The sequence below is a fragment of the Lissotriton helveticus genome, chromosome 3_1, assembly GCF_964261635.1.
Source record: "Lissotriton helveticus chromosome 3_1, aLisHel1.1, whole genome shotgun sequence".
NCBI lineage: Eukaryota > Metazoa > Chordata > Amphibia > Caudata > Salamandridae > Lissotriton > Lissotriton helveticus.
The window spans coordinates 1,400,663,221-1,400,682,442 of record NC_136061.1 but is presented as its reverse complement, the minus strand read 5'-3'; the positions used below and the strand labels follow the sequence as shown (position 1 = coordinate 1,400,682,442).

The following is a 19,222-nucleotide window of genomic DNA, read 5'->3' as shown; positions in this document are numbered from 1 at the left end:
TGCCCAACATCTGAAGGTAAAGTAAGGCAGGTCTAACTTGAATAAAACCCGCCTCCCTCAGCACACGTAATAGATGTTTTTTCCTAGCAGCAGAATAAAACTCACAGAACATCATAAAATGCGTGGTATCCTGCTCAGAAAATTTATCACAGTCACAAGGGGGTGCATCTTTCGAGTGATTCCATGAAGGATAATAACCTAGAGAGAATTGGATTAGATTGAACCTGAATCTTGTTAATAAAAATCTGTGAAGGGGTCTTGTGACAAAGTTCAAATATGGTTCCAGGGTTGGGGTAGTAATTAACAAGGCATGAGCTCTTATAGATGGTTTCATCATTTCCCTCCCCTCTCTGCTAAGGCGGAGCCTATCTGTAAAATGGACTTTAATCCACTTTACATCCTCTCTCTTAATGTTGCGAGGAGATGAGAAAAGTTCCACTCTACCCAAAGCTGAGAAAGTGTTTTTTTAAAACTTCAACCAGGGTAATTTCATGGCATGGTCCAAAGACATGACGTCCTCCAGAATAAGATGGTTTAAAGTTAATTCTGGATTCAGCCATGTCCTTGCCCAAAGTAAGAGAGGTGCCAAATTCAGCTTGTCTGTGATATAACCCAAACCTACTTCCTCATGGATAGAGAATGTGGGGGTCGATTTTGGCACTGAGAGCAATGTTCTAATTAGCCTGTTTTCTACCCTTTGGATGTTTTCTTGGGTAACATAACCCCACAGGGCAGCCCCATAGGAGGCAATGGGGATGCACTTGGTGTTATAAACCTTCAAAAGTGCTTCCATTGGCCTGGCCCCCAACCTTTTGGTGAAGCCCAGCAACGCAGTTGTTGACCGTGCCAGGGCTAAACTCTTTGCCTTTAGCTGTGGGGCCCAAGACCCCCTTTCGTCAAAAAGGACCCCCAAATAGGGAAAAACCGGGACCCTGGAAACCACCTCCCCCTTACATTTAAAAGTTTTAGATGTTAATTTCCCTCTCTGCTTCCCCACTATCATAGTGTGAGATTTTTTCGCATTTACTTTCAGGTCGAGTTTTTCCATAAAGGAGCCAAAACAATCCAGTAATGTCTGCAGACCGATGCCTGTACGGGCAATCAGTACCGCATCATCTGCGTATAGGAGGGCCGGAATTGACTGACCTCCCGCCCGCGGCACATCTGCACCCCCTTCCTCCAGCTGTTTTTCTAGCCCATTTATGTAAATGGTGAAAAGGAGGGGGGCCAGGATACACCCTTGGCGGACCCCTTTCTCTGACCTGAAAGTCCCCGTACATCTCCCCTCATTTGTGACCCTTACTTTGGCAAATAACTCCTGGTGTAGAGACGTTAAAAATGCAACCAGGGAAGTGTCTATCCCTATCTCGAGTAGGATTGACCATAATTTGGACCTATTTACCAAATCGAAGGCCGAGGAGAGGTCCATAAAGGCCAAATAAAGGGAACCCTCCCCGGCCACCACATATTTGGCAATTAGAAGGTGCAAGTTCAAGCATTGGTCCAGGGTGCCTGGTTTCTCCCTAAACCCATATTGTATGTTTGATAGCCCTCCGCAGGTCTCCAGATTTTCCCTGAGTTTAGCCAATAAGACTCTGCCCAGGATCTTAATGGCAGAGTCAAGAAGGGATATGGGTCTATAACACCCCGGGTCATCGCGTTTTCCTTTTTTTAAAATTGGCACTATGATGGAGATTGCCCAGGCATTTGGGAACACCTTATCATTTGCTGCCCTAAAGACTTTAGTTAATATCTTTGACCAGATTTTCGGAGAGTATCTATATAGGTCCGCAGGTACACCATCAACTCCCGGGGCCTTATTTTTTGATGTCTCCAAAATGGCCTTTAAAACTTCCTCCTCTGAAAAGACTATCGGGGGGGCGGCCTGCGCTATCAATTGGCAGTGCTGGACTATACCATTCTTCTCGCCATAGATATCTTTAAAGTGACCCACCCACTTCTCGTCCGGGATAACACAGTCGGTGGCTACATTTAGTTCCTCTGCAAAGAAAGGATGATTAATAATTTCCCAAAATGTTTTACTGTCACGTAGGACATCAACAGAAAGCAGTCTATCCCACGCTTCACTTTTAATTTCATCTTTTCTTCCCTTTAAAGTCTTTTTATATTCTCTCCTCAAGCTGGCAATAAGCAGCCTGTCCTTTGGTACAGCTTTCAGTGCATGCAATAAACGGGTGTGTATCCGTGAACAGTCAGCATCAAACCATCTTGACATACTAGAAATTTTCTTAGAGGGCATAACAGTCAAATCCATCATAACTTGGGCACATATGGATTCAAAGGCTTGAACAATTGAACTATTAGAGGCCTCTTGATCCAAACATACCTCTATTTCTCCCTCAATTTTAGGCAATAAAATTGACATAAATTCTTCTGGAATCACCTTGCCCCACTTGAGCCTTCTCCCTTGGTCAGAGGGCACAGGTATTGCCTGCACCTGTTGGCAACCAGACCCCACTCGTTTAAACTCCCCCCAACTCATCTTCATTACCACAGGATTATGATCACTGAAAGGTGACAGAGTTGTTCTATAGGTTAATACCTGTGATAGAAGCACCGGCGTGGCAAATATGTAATCAATTATAGACCCTTGCGGAGATCCTTTGTATGTAGGGACTCTTTCCCTCCCATCTGTGTTTAGGGGTTCATAAAGATTAAAACTGGCCATTAGAGCCTCCAGGGCCTCACCAGATTTTGTATGTTCAAAATGGGGTATGGATGTTCCAGTTGGGCCTAAATGTTCACCCAAGTGACAGGGAAAATTGCATAAATGCGTATTAAAATCACCTAACACGATGAGCTCAGATACAGTGTGCTTACTAAGACTGAAATTATATAAAAATGTCTCTAAATGTGCAATGTGATCAGTATCCATTGCCCTCTCCCAGGAATTATAAAAATTAAGTAATAAAATTGAATGGGTCGAAGAAACAGTCCATTCTACAATTAATAGGTTAGGGGAACCTGAGTCCAACTGTTTAAAAGACCCCGCGAGGTTAAGGGAAAAAAGAAAAATTAAACCCTCTTAGCTCTCCCAGCTTGACTGGGTGTCGCTGGGACAAAGAAGGTAACAAAACCATCCAACCAAACATCACATGAGGTTTCCCAGGATTCTTGTAAAGCTATGACATCAAAAGAGGTGATGAAATTAATCCATAGCGGGTCATCGTTTTTGGCTCTTAGTCCAGCTATGTTCCAACTAAGGAATTTACATAAGGCCGTGTCGTTCTCCTGCATAGGCTCGGAAACAGAGGCAATTGGGGAGCTCAATCCGGTGCTGGACACTCGCCTCGCTACAGACCTATTAACAGGGGGCCCCGACCGTCATTCACAATCGTCTAGCCCAGAGAACGCTTCGAACCTATTCGAGGTTTCAAAAGGGGTAAAAGGCAACAAATGATTCATTCCACCTGCACTTTGTGAATGGTCCATGCCTCTATAGTTATTTCTGTTCTCCCTATGTGGTACAGTATTCCATGCAAATGGATTCGGCATTTTGTGGTTTGGTTCCTGCCACATATGTTGATTATTAAACATTCCGGGAGAATTATTAAGAGGACCAAAAGGTACCCCAACGGATGTTATTGCAGGCATCTGGGATCTAGGATAGAAGTAGGTTAAATCACAGGGGACAATAAGTGAGCCAGTGGTCCTTGGCATCCAATTAAGGATGTGTGTCACTGCCCCTGGATCTCTAAAATGTATAATTATTAAATCCCCCTCTATATCCTTTACTCTACTCCCCAACGAGGGGAGTCGCCTTACATGAACTATCTCATTGTTAATGAAATATGGGAGCGGTCTATGTTGCCCCAGCCAATGTATGGTTTTATTTTTTAATTGGCTAAACCCTTCCCTCTTATTGTCTGCCAACCTGGGGACTCCCGTAAGTACCACCACGTAGGGGACTGCCTCTGGTGGTAGTTCAACATGGCGGACCCTCTGGTTCCCTGCCTTACCCGGGTATACTTTTCCACCTTCCTCCTGATTATTTCTAGCAACCAATGTACTGACCCCTTTGTTGGTGTCCTTATTACTAGTTTGGGTGGGCTGACGCACTGCCTTGGATGGATTTACCCCTTGGTCGGTACTGCTCACAAGATTACTTGGAGGCTTTAAAACCTTTTGTGTGAGGACTGTGGGCGTGGGGGCTACAGCTGAAGGCGTTAAAACTTGCTTTGCAGATACTGCCAACTGACCTGTTTTTTTAGTGATCGTCGATTCTATGACCCCCAAACGATCCTCTAACCTCTTCAACCTCTCTAATATTGGGGATGTAAATGCCCTCAGTAGGTGTTCAATATTTTCGAGGGAGAGTGTTGATAGATTATCAGTAGGAGGCGAAATACTACCAGATGTTAAGTTTGGTCCAACTTCAGTAGATATAGAGGTATTTGGGGAAGATGGTAAATCATGAGGGGCAACCTGAGCCAGGTCAGAGGGTAGGATCACAATGCTTGTGGGTACGGGAGCAGCTGTCACTAATCTACCCTTACCAAAATCAGTGTGGCTGATTTTGGCTCTTTGCTGAACCCCTCCCTTCCTCTGTCTCTTGTTTGGCGGTGGCCCAACAGTTTGGCCAACCCCCTGTTTCCCAAGTTTCTTTTTTCCAGGTGGCGGTATTCGTATGTTAGTAGGTATTGTTTCAATTGAGATGGTAATATCGCTTGTACCCACAGTGTTACTTCCTTCTGTGCCACTAATGACTGATAATGATGGAGGGGTCATTTCTCGCAAAAGCATGGGATAACCCTGTGATAGTTGCGAGTCTTCATTTACTTGTAACAAACCCTCACCCACTTGCACTAGACTGTTCTCTGGTGATGCGCCCCTAGTCAATTTATTTTTAATGGATTCAATGGAGCGTCGGCGCTCTGCCCTTGGTTCTGCCAGATCACACTCCCTGTCTGTATCACCAACGGGCTTTTTAAAGTACTTGTCCAAAGTCCCTTTGTTATTTCCCCCCGGGTCAGGTGACGAGATTTTTCCATGTGTAGCAGCCATTAAATGTCAAACAAGTTTTAAATATGAGCACATAACTGGCTTATTTGTGGATTAAAATCAGGATGGTTAAACAAAAAAATAGATGTTGGAGGGCTGGCCCAGCCCGGCCCCCTTCGGCCCCCGAACGGCCACAAAACGGTCCCGCCCTTGTCCCGGGCTTCTCCCGGGCGCGCTCCCGCGCAGCGGAAAAGACAACTCCTATTAAAGGAAGGAGGTGTTCAAGGGGCGGGGCAAACAGGGAGAGCGTCCAGGTGCAGGTGATGATGGCAGCGCAGGGACTCCTGGGCAATGGAGTCCCTGTCCCTCACCTGGCGCTCGCAGCCCTGTTATTTCCAGTTCCAGCCCACAAGGTCCAAAGTTAAAGTCCTTAGAGAGGCGAGGCGCCCAGGCACACAAAAGCTTGCAAAAGAAAGCAGCCTTGGAAACGAAAACGGCATACAGAGGGCTCTCCCACTCGAAAATCAGCAAGTGTCTCCCACTGTGAAAAGAAAGCAGCCTTGGAAACGAAAACAGCACACAGAGGGCTCTCCCACTCGAAAATCAGCAAGTGTCTCCCACTGTGAAAAGAAAGCAGCCTTGGAAACGAAAACGGCACACAGAGGGCTCTCCCACTCGAAAATCAGCAAGTGTCTCCCACTGGTCCAAAAGCTGACAGGCACCTTTCAATCGGTGTTCAAGGGGCGGGGCAAACAGGGAGAGCGTCCAGGTGCAGGTGATGATGGCAGCGCAGGGACTCCTGGGCAATGGAGTCCCTGTCCCTCACCTGGCGCTCGCAGCCCTGTTATTTCCAGTTCCAGCCCACAAGGTCCAAAGTTAAAGTCCTTAGAGAGGCGAGGCGCCCAGGCACACAAAAGCTTGCAAAAGAAAGCAGCCTTGGAAACGAAAACGGCACACAGAGGGCTCTCCCACTCGAAAATCAGCAAGTGTCTCCCACTGTGAAAAGAAAGCAGCCTTGGAAACGAAAACGGCACACAGAGGGCTCTCCCACTCGAAAATCAGCAAGTGTCCATTTTGTCCCGCTACAGCACACCCCTCTCCGTATTCTCATCCGGTCTAATATCACGCAGGCATCTCTCTTCCACTATAGTCTATTCAGTTAAGTCAGAGGTCCCAGCCTGAAGTCTAGGTAGGCTTGAAAAGAGCCAATGTGTGGCTATATGTCGCTTAGCAAAAAAAAAAGTCCCAATGCTGCAAAGCCGTCTCATTTTTCGGTCCTTCCAAGGCGTGGGTATAAACTTCAAAAGACAGTATTTATTTGTCACACATAATTTAAGGGCCGTCACCTAATTTAGTTCAGTAACTACTGTCTGGCAGTAAATTATCACCCCTCCAGAGATCCAGGTCATATGTATGAAAGTCCCCACACCAAGGGCCGGTCGCAGAGAGTTTTAAATGAATACTATTTAGTCGATGTAGCACAAGATACATGAGGTACAGATAGTTAAATTGTGTAAGCTTAAAAAACAAGCATTAGTGGCAATATTTTGGAACAAGGCACATGCCCTACTCTACTCCCCATCAGCCAGGGGCTCTTGCAGGTCCGTCTCCGACAGACCTGTGTCCCACAGTGCACCCATTTTCCTATCCTGCTTTAGAACTGTATCCAGCCTCAAGATCATAACCCTACTTGACCACACATCCAAAAATACCTTCAATGTATGGGGCACAGCCGATGCAGCATATTTCCCTCATGGTTTGCAACACTTCTGCGTAATGGAGGAAGTGCCCACAGACCAGCTGGAATGCCTCTCGGGCTTCCTCAAAAGCAAGAATTGTGCCACAGGGATATAGGTCGCCAAGTGTTCGCAAGCCCCCATCCCAATATTATGATATATCCATGCCTCGTATCTGCTGAAATGTCTGTAACACCAAATATTCAACTGTCCCACAAAGGTTGGACACTGAAAGACCTGGTGCACTGCAGTTTCCTAATCTGTGACCACTTGTTGCACAAAAAACCGTCCACTTGCAGGCATATGCGATCCAACTGATCAGGAGCAATGGGACCTCTCCACCATGGACCACGCCCACTAGCAACTTCTTACCCCATGACAGATCTTCCGTATACCACATAACTGCATAATGCAACAGTCCAGAAATATATTATAACTGCAAGTCTGGCAGCCCTAGCCCTCCCTCCTCTCCTCTCCTCTCTGTCTAACTTCAGTGTCTCCAGATGAGTTCTGCTCCTTTTTTCCCCACACACCAGCAAAGTCAATGGGCGGTAAAGTCTCGGAATAGGGGATTTAAGGATCAGATACAGACTTTTCCAGAATGTATTAACAGCAGAGAAGAAACACAATTTTACTGATCGCCCCCCATCTCATAACACTGGCAATGTATTCCAAAAATTTACAGACGATATAAGCCTCAAATGTACCTGGCCCATATTGTATCCATATTGGTCCGCAGGCAGATGAATAACCTGAATACCAAGGTACCTGACCACCTGGGAGAGGTCCATCATCACCCTACCAATCAAACCTGCTAGGGCGAAAAGCAACTTCTTTCCAATTCCATCTAGCTCACACAGTTTGCTCTAAAACAAGGAGATACCAGGAGTACTTCAGGATTCCATAAGCCATCTTCTACTAAACAGTCAGAGATTTTCACTGAAAAAACTTTAGATACCTGAAGCATTCTTGAAGAAGCTCAGCGCTTCCTCAACATTCAATTGAGAAAATATTAGTTAACTCTATTTGCCCAGTTTGCTCCAGGCAATTGGAGACATCTGGTGTAATTCAAGGATGCTCTGAGAAATTGGATGCGAGTCCGGCACCCAATGTACATATGCCTTTTTATGGTAAGAGGATATTTTTGCTTTTGTTGCAAAAGAAGCTGTGATTTGCCCCTATGCTAGTTTATCCCTTATACTGGCATGCATGAGCAGTAACAGAGTCTTCACAAATTTCAGTGGGGTAAGAGGAGAGTGATAACTTGGGAAGCTCAGTCATATGGCTCTTTAACCCATAGACTTGGGGCAATGCCATTCCTGTATTTTTCTTTCTTTGAGCCTGAGACCACAGGCGATGTAAGCGATACAGCGCTATACAAATCTGTTCACATAACATATTTAATGAACACCTGGAGCCAGTGGCATATTTTGCACCCCTCCACCTAGCGATGGTGTCGTATTTGCTGCTTGTATAAGAAATATATGGCTCAATTCTGCTAGAACCGTGCGTGGATGTCTAGTGCTTCCTTGTGATAGCACCAGGGCTACCAGATAGCGAGAATGGTCGTCTCAGGTAGGCCATAGTCTGTGATGGAAAAGGTTCTCGGTGAGAAACTAACTTTGCAGCAGAACAAGTCCAATGCTTCCATAAGGTGTGAAAAGACAGCTGCCTTAGGGCACCGCCTACTAATAATGTCAAATAAAATACAAAGTGGAAAATATTCAGAAAATGCCTTCTTTATATGTTTGGGGAGTGCTAAAGGGACAAAGTAGCATTTTACTTGTAATGCTGAAATTTCACTCAGTTTTTCTGCAGCGGATAGAAATTTCACTAGTTTCTGCATATTTATTACCGAACTAGCTGTGGTATGCTGGTTTGTTCACACCTTCCAAATGTGCACATTCTCTTCTCTAAATGGGGGTTTGCACAATTTGTTTTTGAGTCTTGTACAGAATGCCCTGCACAGGTATTCTAGTGAGTAAATCGAGACAGCCATGTTGGTCTTTTAGGTTCTCACTAGACAGCAGGAGCTCTTTCCCTGATAATCAATAGATTTATCAGACCTTTCAAAAACCTATGGAACGTTAATGGACTCAAGGGTGGAGTGACGGCAAAGCACAGCTCAAACTGAAGTTGACTGACAGTGTTAGTGTGAAAGGTAATCTACTGCCCTTTAGAACAGCAGCCTCAATTAATAACAAGCATTGGGAAAGTCAGTTGGGCAGGTGTGGGATACCAGCCTTTCAGCGTTGTCAATGCTTGTTTTGTTATGGCGAGGCGTTTGTACAATTTTCTTACTGAATGAGCTTCCAGGCTAATCTAAAAGAAAATACAGGCTAAAAGCAAATTATTTGTTTTTGGTCTTAAAAAGCACACAGTGCCATAGTAGTCCAGACAAAGCACTTGCACCCTAGTGGGCGGGGCTAACATCACTGTTGCAGGGTCTGCCAGATACATTGGCTGGTATCACTCACCCGCCCGCTTCTTGTTAATTCACCCCAGGCAGTGGCGTCGGGTCTGGGCCGGTCGATTCCCCGAGGGCGGGCGTCCATCATGCCTTTAGGGCACCCCGTGAGCGTGCCCCCGCTGCTGCAGGATCCTCGCAGAACTTGGGGAGATTCAGTGTCAAAGGTAGAGCGCCCCAGCCCCATTCCATCTCCGACCCCGATCGAGGTCTCCGAGCAGTGGGATCGCGGCAGGAGGTCAACGAGAGGAAAGCAAGCCGCGTATCAAATGCAGGGCATGACCGGAGCTCTCGATCCGGGACCTGCAGCAAGCGTTATTTGACTTTTTTTTTACATAAAAATAAATGATGAAATAGAGGCAACAATATATTTGGGAGTTGGCGGACTGCCAAGGCTCAGGGTATGCAAGAGGAGGATGTAACTAGAGTGCGTAAGATAATATAAGCTCTCGAAAGACCGAAGTGAGGTAGCAAATGTCCTTTCATTTTAACTGAGACATTCGGAGCATTCTGTGTACAGAGAAAGAAAGGGTCAAATGTCTGGGAAAGATGAACACCAAGAGGGATTGAAGGTCCATAGACGGCGACATACATCCCAGGAATGCTTGAGTTGACAAGGAACACTGAGTTGCTCAGAGGAACCTAAAACATAATAAATATGTTGTTCCTAACATAAGAGCTTTGCAAGGATATCTGCAAATATAGAATCTGCCAGGGGACTGGCTGAAATCCAATATCCAAAATGTTGCATTACCAAATAAAATATTTAGGTCGACTGCAACCACTAATGTCACAAAGGGCTTAGTGTGGAGTCCTTCATTTACATTCCTTTATGTGGTATCCACTGTGAGAGAATGAGTTACGCATCCAGGTGGTTAGCATATTGTTTACTGGCCTGAAGAAACGGATTCTTCACAAGATTACCTGGCCCTTTAACTGACCCTTAGACTGCACATGCCTGGTATTCAACTTGATTCCTTCACCTAACACCTATAAGAGGTACCACCAGTACTCAGGAGCTCTACTGTTGGTCCTTGACTCTATCCCAGAGTGGGATCGACTTTCTTTCCCATCATTTGAGAATAACCAACAATACTGCCACCAGTCAATGTCTTGAGATGCTGCAAACTATCAAAGATAGACAGCTCTTCACCATCACCTCGCCCCCATCAGCCGTGGGCCCCCCTAACTCATATTTGGGATAATCTGTTATACAATACCAGATTCCCCATATCCTTATCTAATTCTATCCCTACATTGGAGGGAAAAATTGCAGATGATGTTGGTTCCTTTAACATGGATCTCCCATAGAGCGAATAATTCAGAATCAGTATTTTCCTTAAAGGGAAAGCCCAAAATTATGTATTCAACCCCATGGTTAAATCAGGCCTTAGTGTACCAGCATCTATGTTGTAAGCACCTAGAACGAAATTGGCGGAAGGTTTATAACCTGAAGGACGTTATGTTATGTTATGTTAAATTTAGCTTATAAAGCGCGCGTACGCCCGTAGGCTTCATGGCGCTGTAGGAGGTTTTCAGAGCATAACACAACAACAGGAGGACAACTTAGAACGTCTAAGGATAAGCTTCTCTAAAAAGCCAGGTCTTAAAGGCTAGTCTAAAGGCTAGAATATCCTCGTGTGACCTTAAAGAAGCTGGCAAGGAGTTCCAGAGGGAGGCAGCAAGAAAATGAAAAGAGCTGCCGCCCTGACGTTGTTTCCTAACAACCGGCACCATGAGCAAGTTTTTGTGACCAGAGCGGAGGTTGCGGGAGGGGGTGTATCTGGCAAGCAGATTGATGATAAATTTGGGGCCTTTACTTTGTAATGCCCTAAAGATAATGCAGCCGGTTTTAAAAGCCACCCTCTGGGCTACCGGCAGCCAGTGCAGGTCTGCCAGGCCTGGCCTGATGGACTGCCATTTAGGAAGCCCACAGATATGCCTGGCCGCCTGATTTTGAACCAGCTGCAGCCTCTTGAGCTGCCCGGCTGGAAGGCCCAAATATAAACTATTCGAGTAGTCCAGCCTAGACAGCACAAGGGCGATGGTCACCTGTATCAGGGCAGAATGGGTTAGGAAATGGGCAATCTTTCTGATCTTACACAGCTGAAAGAAGCAAGCGGAAACCACTGACCCTACCTGACTTTTCAGGGAGAGGTCTTCACTAAAGGTGACTCCAAGGCTCTTAACTGTGCGGGATTTGGAGGGGGGGTTTCCCATCTCCGGAGGCCAAAATTGAGGTCCCCAGCTGAGTTCGCTCTTCCCAGGCAAGATCAATTCAGTCTTGCCTGGGTTAAGTTTTAGGTGGTTAAGGCCCATCCATCTCTGGATATGAGCCATGACCTCCCTAAACTCAGTGACAGCATCCGGCGACCCCAGGGGGAAAACCAATTGCAGATCATCTGCGTAGTTAAAGATCCACACTTTGAATTTCCTCAAGGAGTACAAAAGGGGACGCAAGTATAAATTAAATAAAAGGGGGGACAGGGATGAGCCTTGAGGGACCCCGCAATCGTTCTTAATTCTAGGGGCTGTGAAGGTGCCCAATCTCACTGCTTGAGTCCGGTCGGACAAAAATGATTCCACCCAGCTCAGGGCAGCACCTCTGAGGCCTGCCTGCTCGACACGGCCGACCAAAATAGTGTGGTCGACCGTGTCGAATGCAGCAGACAGGTCAAGAAGCACCAGTGCCTGGTGGACATCCCTGTCTGCGTTACACCGAAGTGTATTCTGGACTGCCAGGGTTACCGTCTCGGTCGAATGGCCTGGACGGAACCCAGCTTGATTTGGCTCCAGAAATCCAGTGGTTTCCACAAAGTTGGAAAGGCAATTGGAGACGTGAGCCTCCAATATCTTGGATAGGAACGGCAGCAGGGATATAGGACGATAATTTGATGAGTCCTGAGGGTCCAGACCTGGTTTTTTAATTAGAGGGATTAGCAGAGCGTGTTTAAAGCCTGTAGGTACCCTGCCCTGGGTCAGTGATTTATTTAGTAGGGGTAGAATACCCTGAGGGATAGTCTGACCGATTTCCGAGAAGATGTGGGGGGGGGCAGATGTCGTTAGGGGATCCGGACTTTACCCTCGTCAAAAGTGAAGAAAAGGTTTTACCATCAATGACCGGGAAGGTATCTAATACAGAGGGATTGTAAAAGACGTCATCCAAAGGAAGTGACATTGAGGAACTAGCAATGCTCGCTTTGATAGTGACAATTTTTTCTCTGAAAAAATTATTCAGGGAATCACATAGCTTCTGCGTAGGAGCTATTGAAGGGGCTGTCCTGTCGTTGTCACAGAGTTCATTAACTATATTAAAAATATCTTTGGACTTGTTAGATGACGATAAAATTTTTGAGGAGAAGAAATTAAGTTTGTGTTGTTTTAAAAAATTTTGATAATTTTTCCTAGTGACACAGAAGGTTTCCCTATCCTGTGAAGAGTAGGTGGCTCTCCACTGTCTTTCTTTCTGTCGTACCCCTAATTTAAGTGCTCTAAGTTCTTGAGTAAACCATTTGTGGGCATCATTACCTCTAATGTTAGGTAGATATACAGAGGGTGCGAACAGATCTGCTGCATGGAGAAGCCAGGAGGACAGTGCCCTCTCGTCAACCTCCAGATCTTCGTCTAATGGGGGAAGGGTGTTGTTCAACGTGTCCATGAACCCAGAGCGGTCCATGGATTTCCATTTGCGGAAGTCTTTACCCATGGGAGGTTTGGCCTTGTGCTGCCCTTGAATTTCTAGCGGGAACTGGATAAGATAATGGTCTGACCAGATGCAAGGGCTTATAATAGGAGAAAATGGTGGTACGTTGTATGTCCAGATTTGGTCCAAGCTGTGACCCTTCTGGTGAGTGGGAGAGTGAATGTGTTGGACCAGGTTTAGATCTGTAAGCAGATCCCTCAGTTCTCCAGCTTGGGTGTCTGTGTCTGTTCTATCGAACCAATAATTTAAATCCCCCACTAGGACAGTTTTAGAGTGCTTTATTACATGGGAGGCCAGTTGTTCTGCCAAAAGTACTGGATAATTGGCCATGTATTGGGGAGGACGGTATAGCAGAATTACAGTAAGAGCCCCGCTCTCTGAGTCTAGTGTGATTACCAAATATTACGTGCCGCAATTTAACATGACATTAAAAGTATATCGTGTGTATACAAGAAAGAGGGGAGAAAGTGATCCAATGGGATCAGTGCGGGCGTAATTACCACTCAAAGGGAGTGGAAGGTCCAGCCACAGTCCGTGCCCTGCGTAAGTATTGATCCAAAAGAGTTGGACAGGGCTGTTCCTAGGGAAAGGGGGTGGTGTGGTACGTATGTCACAGGGAAGTGGACACGTGGAGGTTTAAATGTGTAAGCCTACCACTGGGTATCCATTGTGTTGGGTATAATTGCCTCACACACCCTTGCAGGTGTCATGCTTCATCATCGGCAGTGCTCCTCGTCGGGTAGGCGGTGCAATTCCCAACGGGCTCACCTCAAAGAGGGGCTCTTTGGCGGAGATCTTTTGTTCCAACTGCCTATTGGTGAAGTGTGGGTATGGGGCCAAATGGGTTGTAGACTGGAATGTGAATTAAAAAGCAGCGAAGGGTACCAGAGACTACTTTATTCGGGCGGTCCCTCGTTGCAGTTAAAAGTGAAGCTAGTCGGGCTTGCTGGAATGTGATGTTCCCTAGCTCTAGACTAGACTAAGAAGTGTTGTGAAGTCGGTCGACATGTTTCTCACATTTGCTCATTGGCTCGCGATTCTTCAGGACCTAAATGCTCTAAGTCTACTAACAAAGGTTATGAAATATAACTCCAACTTAAATTCAAATTTAAATTTTTAATTGCTTGTTACCAATTATGTGGAAGTTGTACCTCTGGAGCACTGTTCCTTGCCTCAACTTTAGGAATTATATGCCTCATCAATACCCGGCGGGTTGTACATCAGGGACGATGCCTTTATGTGTAAGGGTCTGGTCTCCTGTGTCATAGGCCAGTGTCCTACCCCTCTCACCGCCAGGATCGTCCCTGATGTACAACCCGCCGGGTATTGATGAGGCATATAATTCCTAAAGTTGAGGCAAGGAACAGTGCTCCAGAGGTACAACTTCCACATAATTGGTAACGAGCAATTAAAAATTTAAATTTGAATTTAAGTTTGAGTTATATTTCATAACCTTTGTTAGTAGACTTGGAGCATTTAGGTCCTGAAGAATCGCGAGCCAATGAGCAAATGCGAGAAACATGTCGACCGACTTCACAACACTTCTTAGTCTAGTCTAGAGCTAGGGAACATCACATTCCAGCAAGCCCGACTAGCTTCACTTTTAACTGCAACGAGGGACCGCCCGAATAAAGTAGTCTCTGGTACCCTTCGCTGCTTTTTAATTCACATTCCAGTCTACAACCCATGTGGCCCCATACCCACACTTCACCAATAGGCAGTTGGAACAAAAGATCTCCGCCAAAGAGCCCCTCTTTGAGGTGAGCCCGTTGGGAATTGCACCGCCTACCCGACGAGGAGCACTGCCAATGATGAAGCATGACACCTGCAAGGGTGTGTGAGGCAATTATATCCAACACAATGGATACCCAGTGGTAGGCTTACACATTTAAACCTCCACGTGTCCACTTCCCTGTGACCAACGTACCACACCACCCCCTTTCCCTAGGAACAGCCCTGTCCAACTCTTTTGGATCAATCATTAAAAGTATATCACAAGCAGATTAAGGCTGCCAAAAAAGTCTGTTTCTCCACTCTAATTGCAGAAAGCACAATCTGTTCAAAAGACTCTAAGATTTCCAAATATTTTCTTAAACCTAAGGCACTGGAAAGAGATCCCACCCTCCCAAATAATATGTAATCAGTTTTCCTCTTACTCCGAAGAGAAAGTATGAACCATTCAACATGACTTTATCACTTATACATTTGTGATAAAAATAGTATGATCGATGGTTCCTCAAAGATAGGGCCTGAAAACTTGCTAGCTTTCCAAAAAATCACGCTAGCCCAGTCTCGTCAGGCTATCCTGTCCTGCAAATCAGGATCGCCAAATGATCCATTGCATTTTTTTCTGTAACGTTTCCGATTACTTCTCTCATGGGACACATTGGTCATTAGTTATACTTCCACTCTTTTAAATGAATTATATCACATGACAATGATATCGCATACACATCACCCTCACCATACAATGCAAGGTAAATATAAGTAAGTATAACAGGTAAATACAGCTGTTAATACAGTTAGGCGGACCATAAGAGGTAAAATAGTTGAAATATACATACCATGGCAATGTATTTCTAGTCTATGATGTTACTGTAAGTCGATCTTGTCAACTTCAATAAAGTGTCCTACAACCAATCATTATTGGATTCTGCTATTTGAAATAGCACGGATACCAGGACCCCCTTCTACAGAGGTATAAGCATTCCTGTATATATATCGGAGGTAAAACACCATCACAAGCATGTCCATCATAGATCCATGACGACTTGATGTATACTGGGTAGTCAGGTATTCCATTTAGAGAAGTATATTGTAAATATGATTTTTGTCAATATCTTGACAATCTGACACGGATCCAGCCCTCCTGGGTCTAGACTGGACTGCTCAACCACTTTACGGGTGGGAAAGTCAGTTAAATATCTTAGTACACTCCATAGGATGCAATTTCCTTTATCAAAGAGGTGCAGGTGGAATGTTACCTAAGGTTAGATGTTATCTCAATAAGAAGTGGAAGTAGGAGGTCTGTTCTATAAGACACCTATAGAGTCAGTGCCTTATACGCAGAACAAATGTGTCTCGATTGCAAGTGTTAACGTCATGAATCTAGTTGGATGCACTATTCTGCTTGAGCTAACCTTGTCCAAACATCTTAATTGGAAAACCGAAGCATACACCACAATCCTAATCCGTTCAACAAATATGCAGCTGTGAAATTCAAGGTAGCACGCCTAGATCAATAGTAAATGGATAAGGTGCACATTTACATAGTAATCAAGAATACATTTTTGAAGATCTGAACATCTCCTATGACCAACCTGGCCCAATTAATATAGCCTTATAGCCCGCCGTAGCGGGCTATACGGCTATTAAAGGCCCTCTCCAGCGTTAAAGGCCTGAGCCGAAGGCGAGGGCCTTTAACAAGGGAGAGGGACTTTAATAGCCGGTACAGCCCAGCTACGAAGGGCTATAAGGCTATTAGAACATTCTGCCACTAGAGGGTAGAATGTTCTAACAAATAAAACAAAGCCTTAAGGTAGTGCGAGGGGGATTGGAATCCCTTTAGGCTCCCTGAAGCCTTTGTTCACAGCCAGAGCTGTGAACAAAGAAACATTGGAATGTTGGAGCTCCTGGCTTATACCAGCCATTATAACCCCGTGCTACTCCATTGTTTTCAATGGAGCTCCCAACATTCCAATGGTCTAATAAGATATAAAAATTAGCATTCTTGACTTGTACCCAACAACTGCTGCATTTCAACTATTTCAAACATAGGCAATTACAACGTATAAAAAACAGCTTCTTGGCTGAGCCCCATTGAGGCCAGAAGAACAAGAAGGCCACATCTCCTAAGCTTTTACCTTGGCACGCTGGCCAAATACGTCACGAGCTTCCGAAGGTCTTCCTGCCTTATTCTGTCGTGATTGCTGCGCGCCGGGAAGGTCAGGATGGGACCGCCTCGTTTGTCACGCCCACCTGCAGGAAGAATTGGACTGTTAGAAAACCCAACAGGAACTACATGTCACAAAATGTACGTACACCAAATTGATTAAATAAAATGGCAACCTGTACAGGAGTACAGAAATAGTTTGCAGATTTCGGCCTGCCTAATGAAGGGAGGTACGTTCAGAAGCGCAGAACCCAGATTAGAACATCTGAAGCAATTTCCTAATACCATTTTAGAGCTTTCATCGAAGCTTGGCAACGTTTAAATCAACAAGCAATCACCGCCCAATGTTACTGCTGGATTCAGACTGCAATCATCAGGTCCATTTTTAACGAGGAACACATTTTATTTTTAGTAAAATGTGAAAAATAAATTATGCTTGTTTTAGATTGTTTGGCCGTTGATTAAAATTAACAATTGATATTTTAGTTCAACATAGTAGCAGAGATGCAAAAAGGTATGTTTATTGTATAGGTTTCTGAACTTTTTAATTCTAAGGACACTACTGATGTGTCGTGTCAATAGTTTAAGTCCAAGGTTTACATAGTTGGTGCATGAGTGTCAGCCTCCTGTCACACACACAACCCATCAGATACATTTGCTCTCAGTGTATCTCACCAGGAATCAATTACAAGGTCAGTGGTTATCTTGAAAATCCGGCATGGATATAGCCTTTGTAGACCAAAGCTGTTTACGCTTGTTTCAAAGTATTGCACAGTCTCTGGCACTCTGGCTTTTGTCAGGGTGTCACCATAGTAATAATAGCAGAAATGTATTATAATAAACCAATGAGGCACACCTTTAAAACCACAATGGATGGCAGCATTGTACAAATACCTTCATTAAGATATACTAATTCCCTGCCAACTTTGTCATTATAAATAAAGCATTTCAACTACCTTAATCAATACATCACATTTTTCACTGTTAATTTTATAATTGTCAATAAAACATTCTGATTTGCAATTAACTGCGTGCATGAACCTTTTTCTACGTTAAGACCAGCTACAAAGCAGCCCCAGGACGCATAAACAATAAGGCCTACGCCCTAAAGCCTTTGGGGTACAAGCAATGTGTTGTATCTTCACTCCAATGTTATTCTTGCCCTCTCTGTGGAACCTTGCAATGATGTCATCCTACAGAATGTTAGGAGTCAAATGTTCATAGTTGACTGGGCTGAGCTGCCTGCTGGCTGCTCCTGGTGGGGTCTTGATCTAATCTTCATGTCTATTGTACTATCTTGAATTAAGCTACCTGAAACTCATCACCTGTACCTGAAGTTAATCGCTACAAGTTTTTGGCGACGATCCTTAAGCGAACCTGCGTATATCACCTTTTCAAGAACTTTAAGCAACCTTAAAAATACAGAACCTACTGCTTACACACTGCTCCAGGAGTGCTGAACATATGTCAAGAAGTCTCTTCGCTCACAGTTACAAACACCCAGAGGACTAAGGGCGCTGCAACAACGTCATCCTGGCGCTCACTGCTGGTCCCAGCAGCAACCATCTTGTGCCGCAGTGCCCTGCCCTTCGAAGCACCAAGCAGCAAAATATGCAAATCAGAATTGCTAGGCACTATGGGATGTGCCTTCAGGCCAAGACTATTTTGTCTGATATCGCCTGTCTTCTGGCAACAAAATAGCTCTTCTTTCCCCCCCCCATTGATCTAGTTCCCAAGCAGGGCACAAACTGACCTCCTTCATGCTGAGGGCGAAAGGGGAGTCTCTCAGACCTCATGGCCCCCGCAGGCACTCCTAGTTCATCTCAGTTGCCGTCAGCCAATACAGGAGCCAGCTTCACTCCTATCTCGAAAGCTGGTTTCATTCCTCCTCAAATGATGCCATGCGTCTCACTCTGAAGCGAAAGAGAAGCGTGGCTCAGTGGTTAGAGGCGGCAGACCCGGAAGTTGAGATCGGCCGTGGACCAGGGTTCAATTCCCTGCCTCGGCGGGTCTCGGGCTCAAAAAATTCCACGGACTAGACAATTCTCGCTCCGGTGCCTACTCGACTCACGGGGTCACACTCTGCGACTCTGGGCAATAGCTTGCTTAATCTCCACTACGGCCCCTCGCGGCGGGATGCCTGGCTTTCACCTTGTGGATACCCTGCCGGGGTATCTCACAGGGGAATACCAGGACGGGTTCCCTAAGCAAGCGCCTTGAGACCTTCGGGTGATACGTGCGCTATATAAGTCAAATACATTTACATTTACATTTAAAGAGAGGGAAAGACCCCTGCCTCATGGGCCACTCCTGTTCAGGACTGGGGCTCCTTAATCCTGAGGGATAATGCATAGCCTCTCATACCAGGCGGGGGTACTAATACTTAGAATACAGAAAGGGCGTAAACTCAACTTTAAAACATTTTCTTCAAAAACACTACTCTTAAAAGCCCTCCAAAGCAG

General features: G+C 45.3%; 1 protein-coding gene across 6 annotated transcripts in view; it reads right to left on the bottom strand.

Annotated features, from left to right (window-relative positions):
• Nucleotides 1-19,222, bottom strand: part of KALRN (kalirin RhoGEF kinase) — a 1,598,314-nt gene that overhangs the window by 1,134,557 nt on the left and 444,535 nt on the right. For all 6 annotated transcript variants that reach the window (XM_078682047.1, XM_078682045.1, XM_078682043.1 and 3 more), the window contains exon 3: nucleotides 16,732-16,846. In XM_078682047.1, the coding sequence (XP_078538173.1) occupies nucleotides 16,732-16,846 (115 nt within the window). The remainder of the gene's footprint in view (nucleotides 1-16,731; nucleotides 16,847-19,222) is intronic.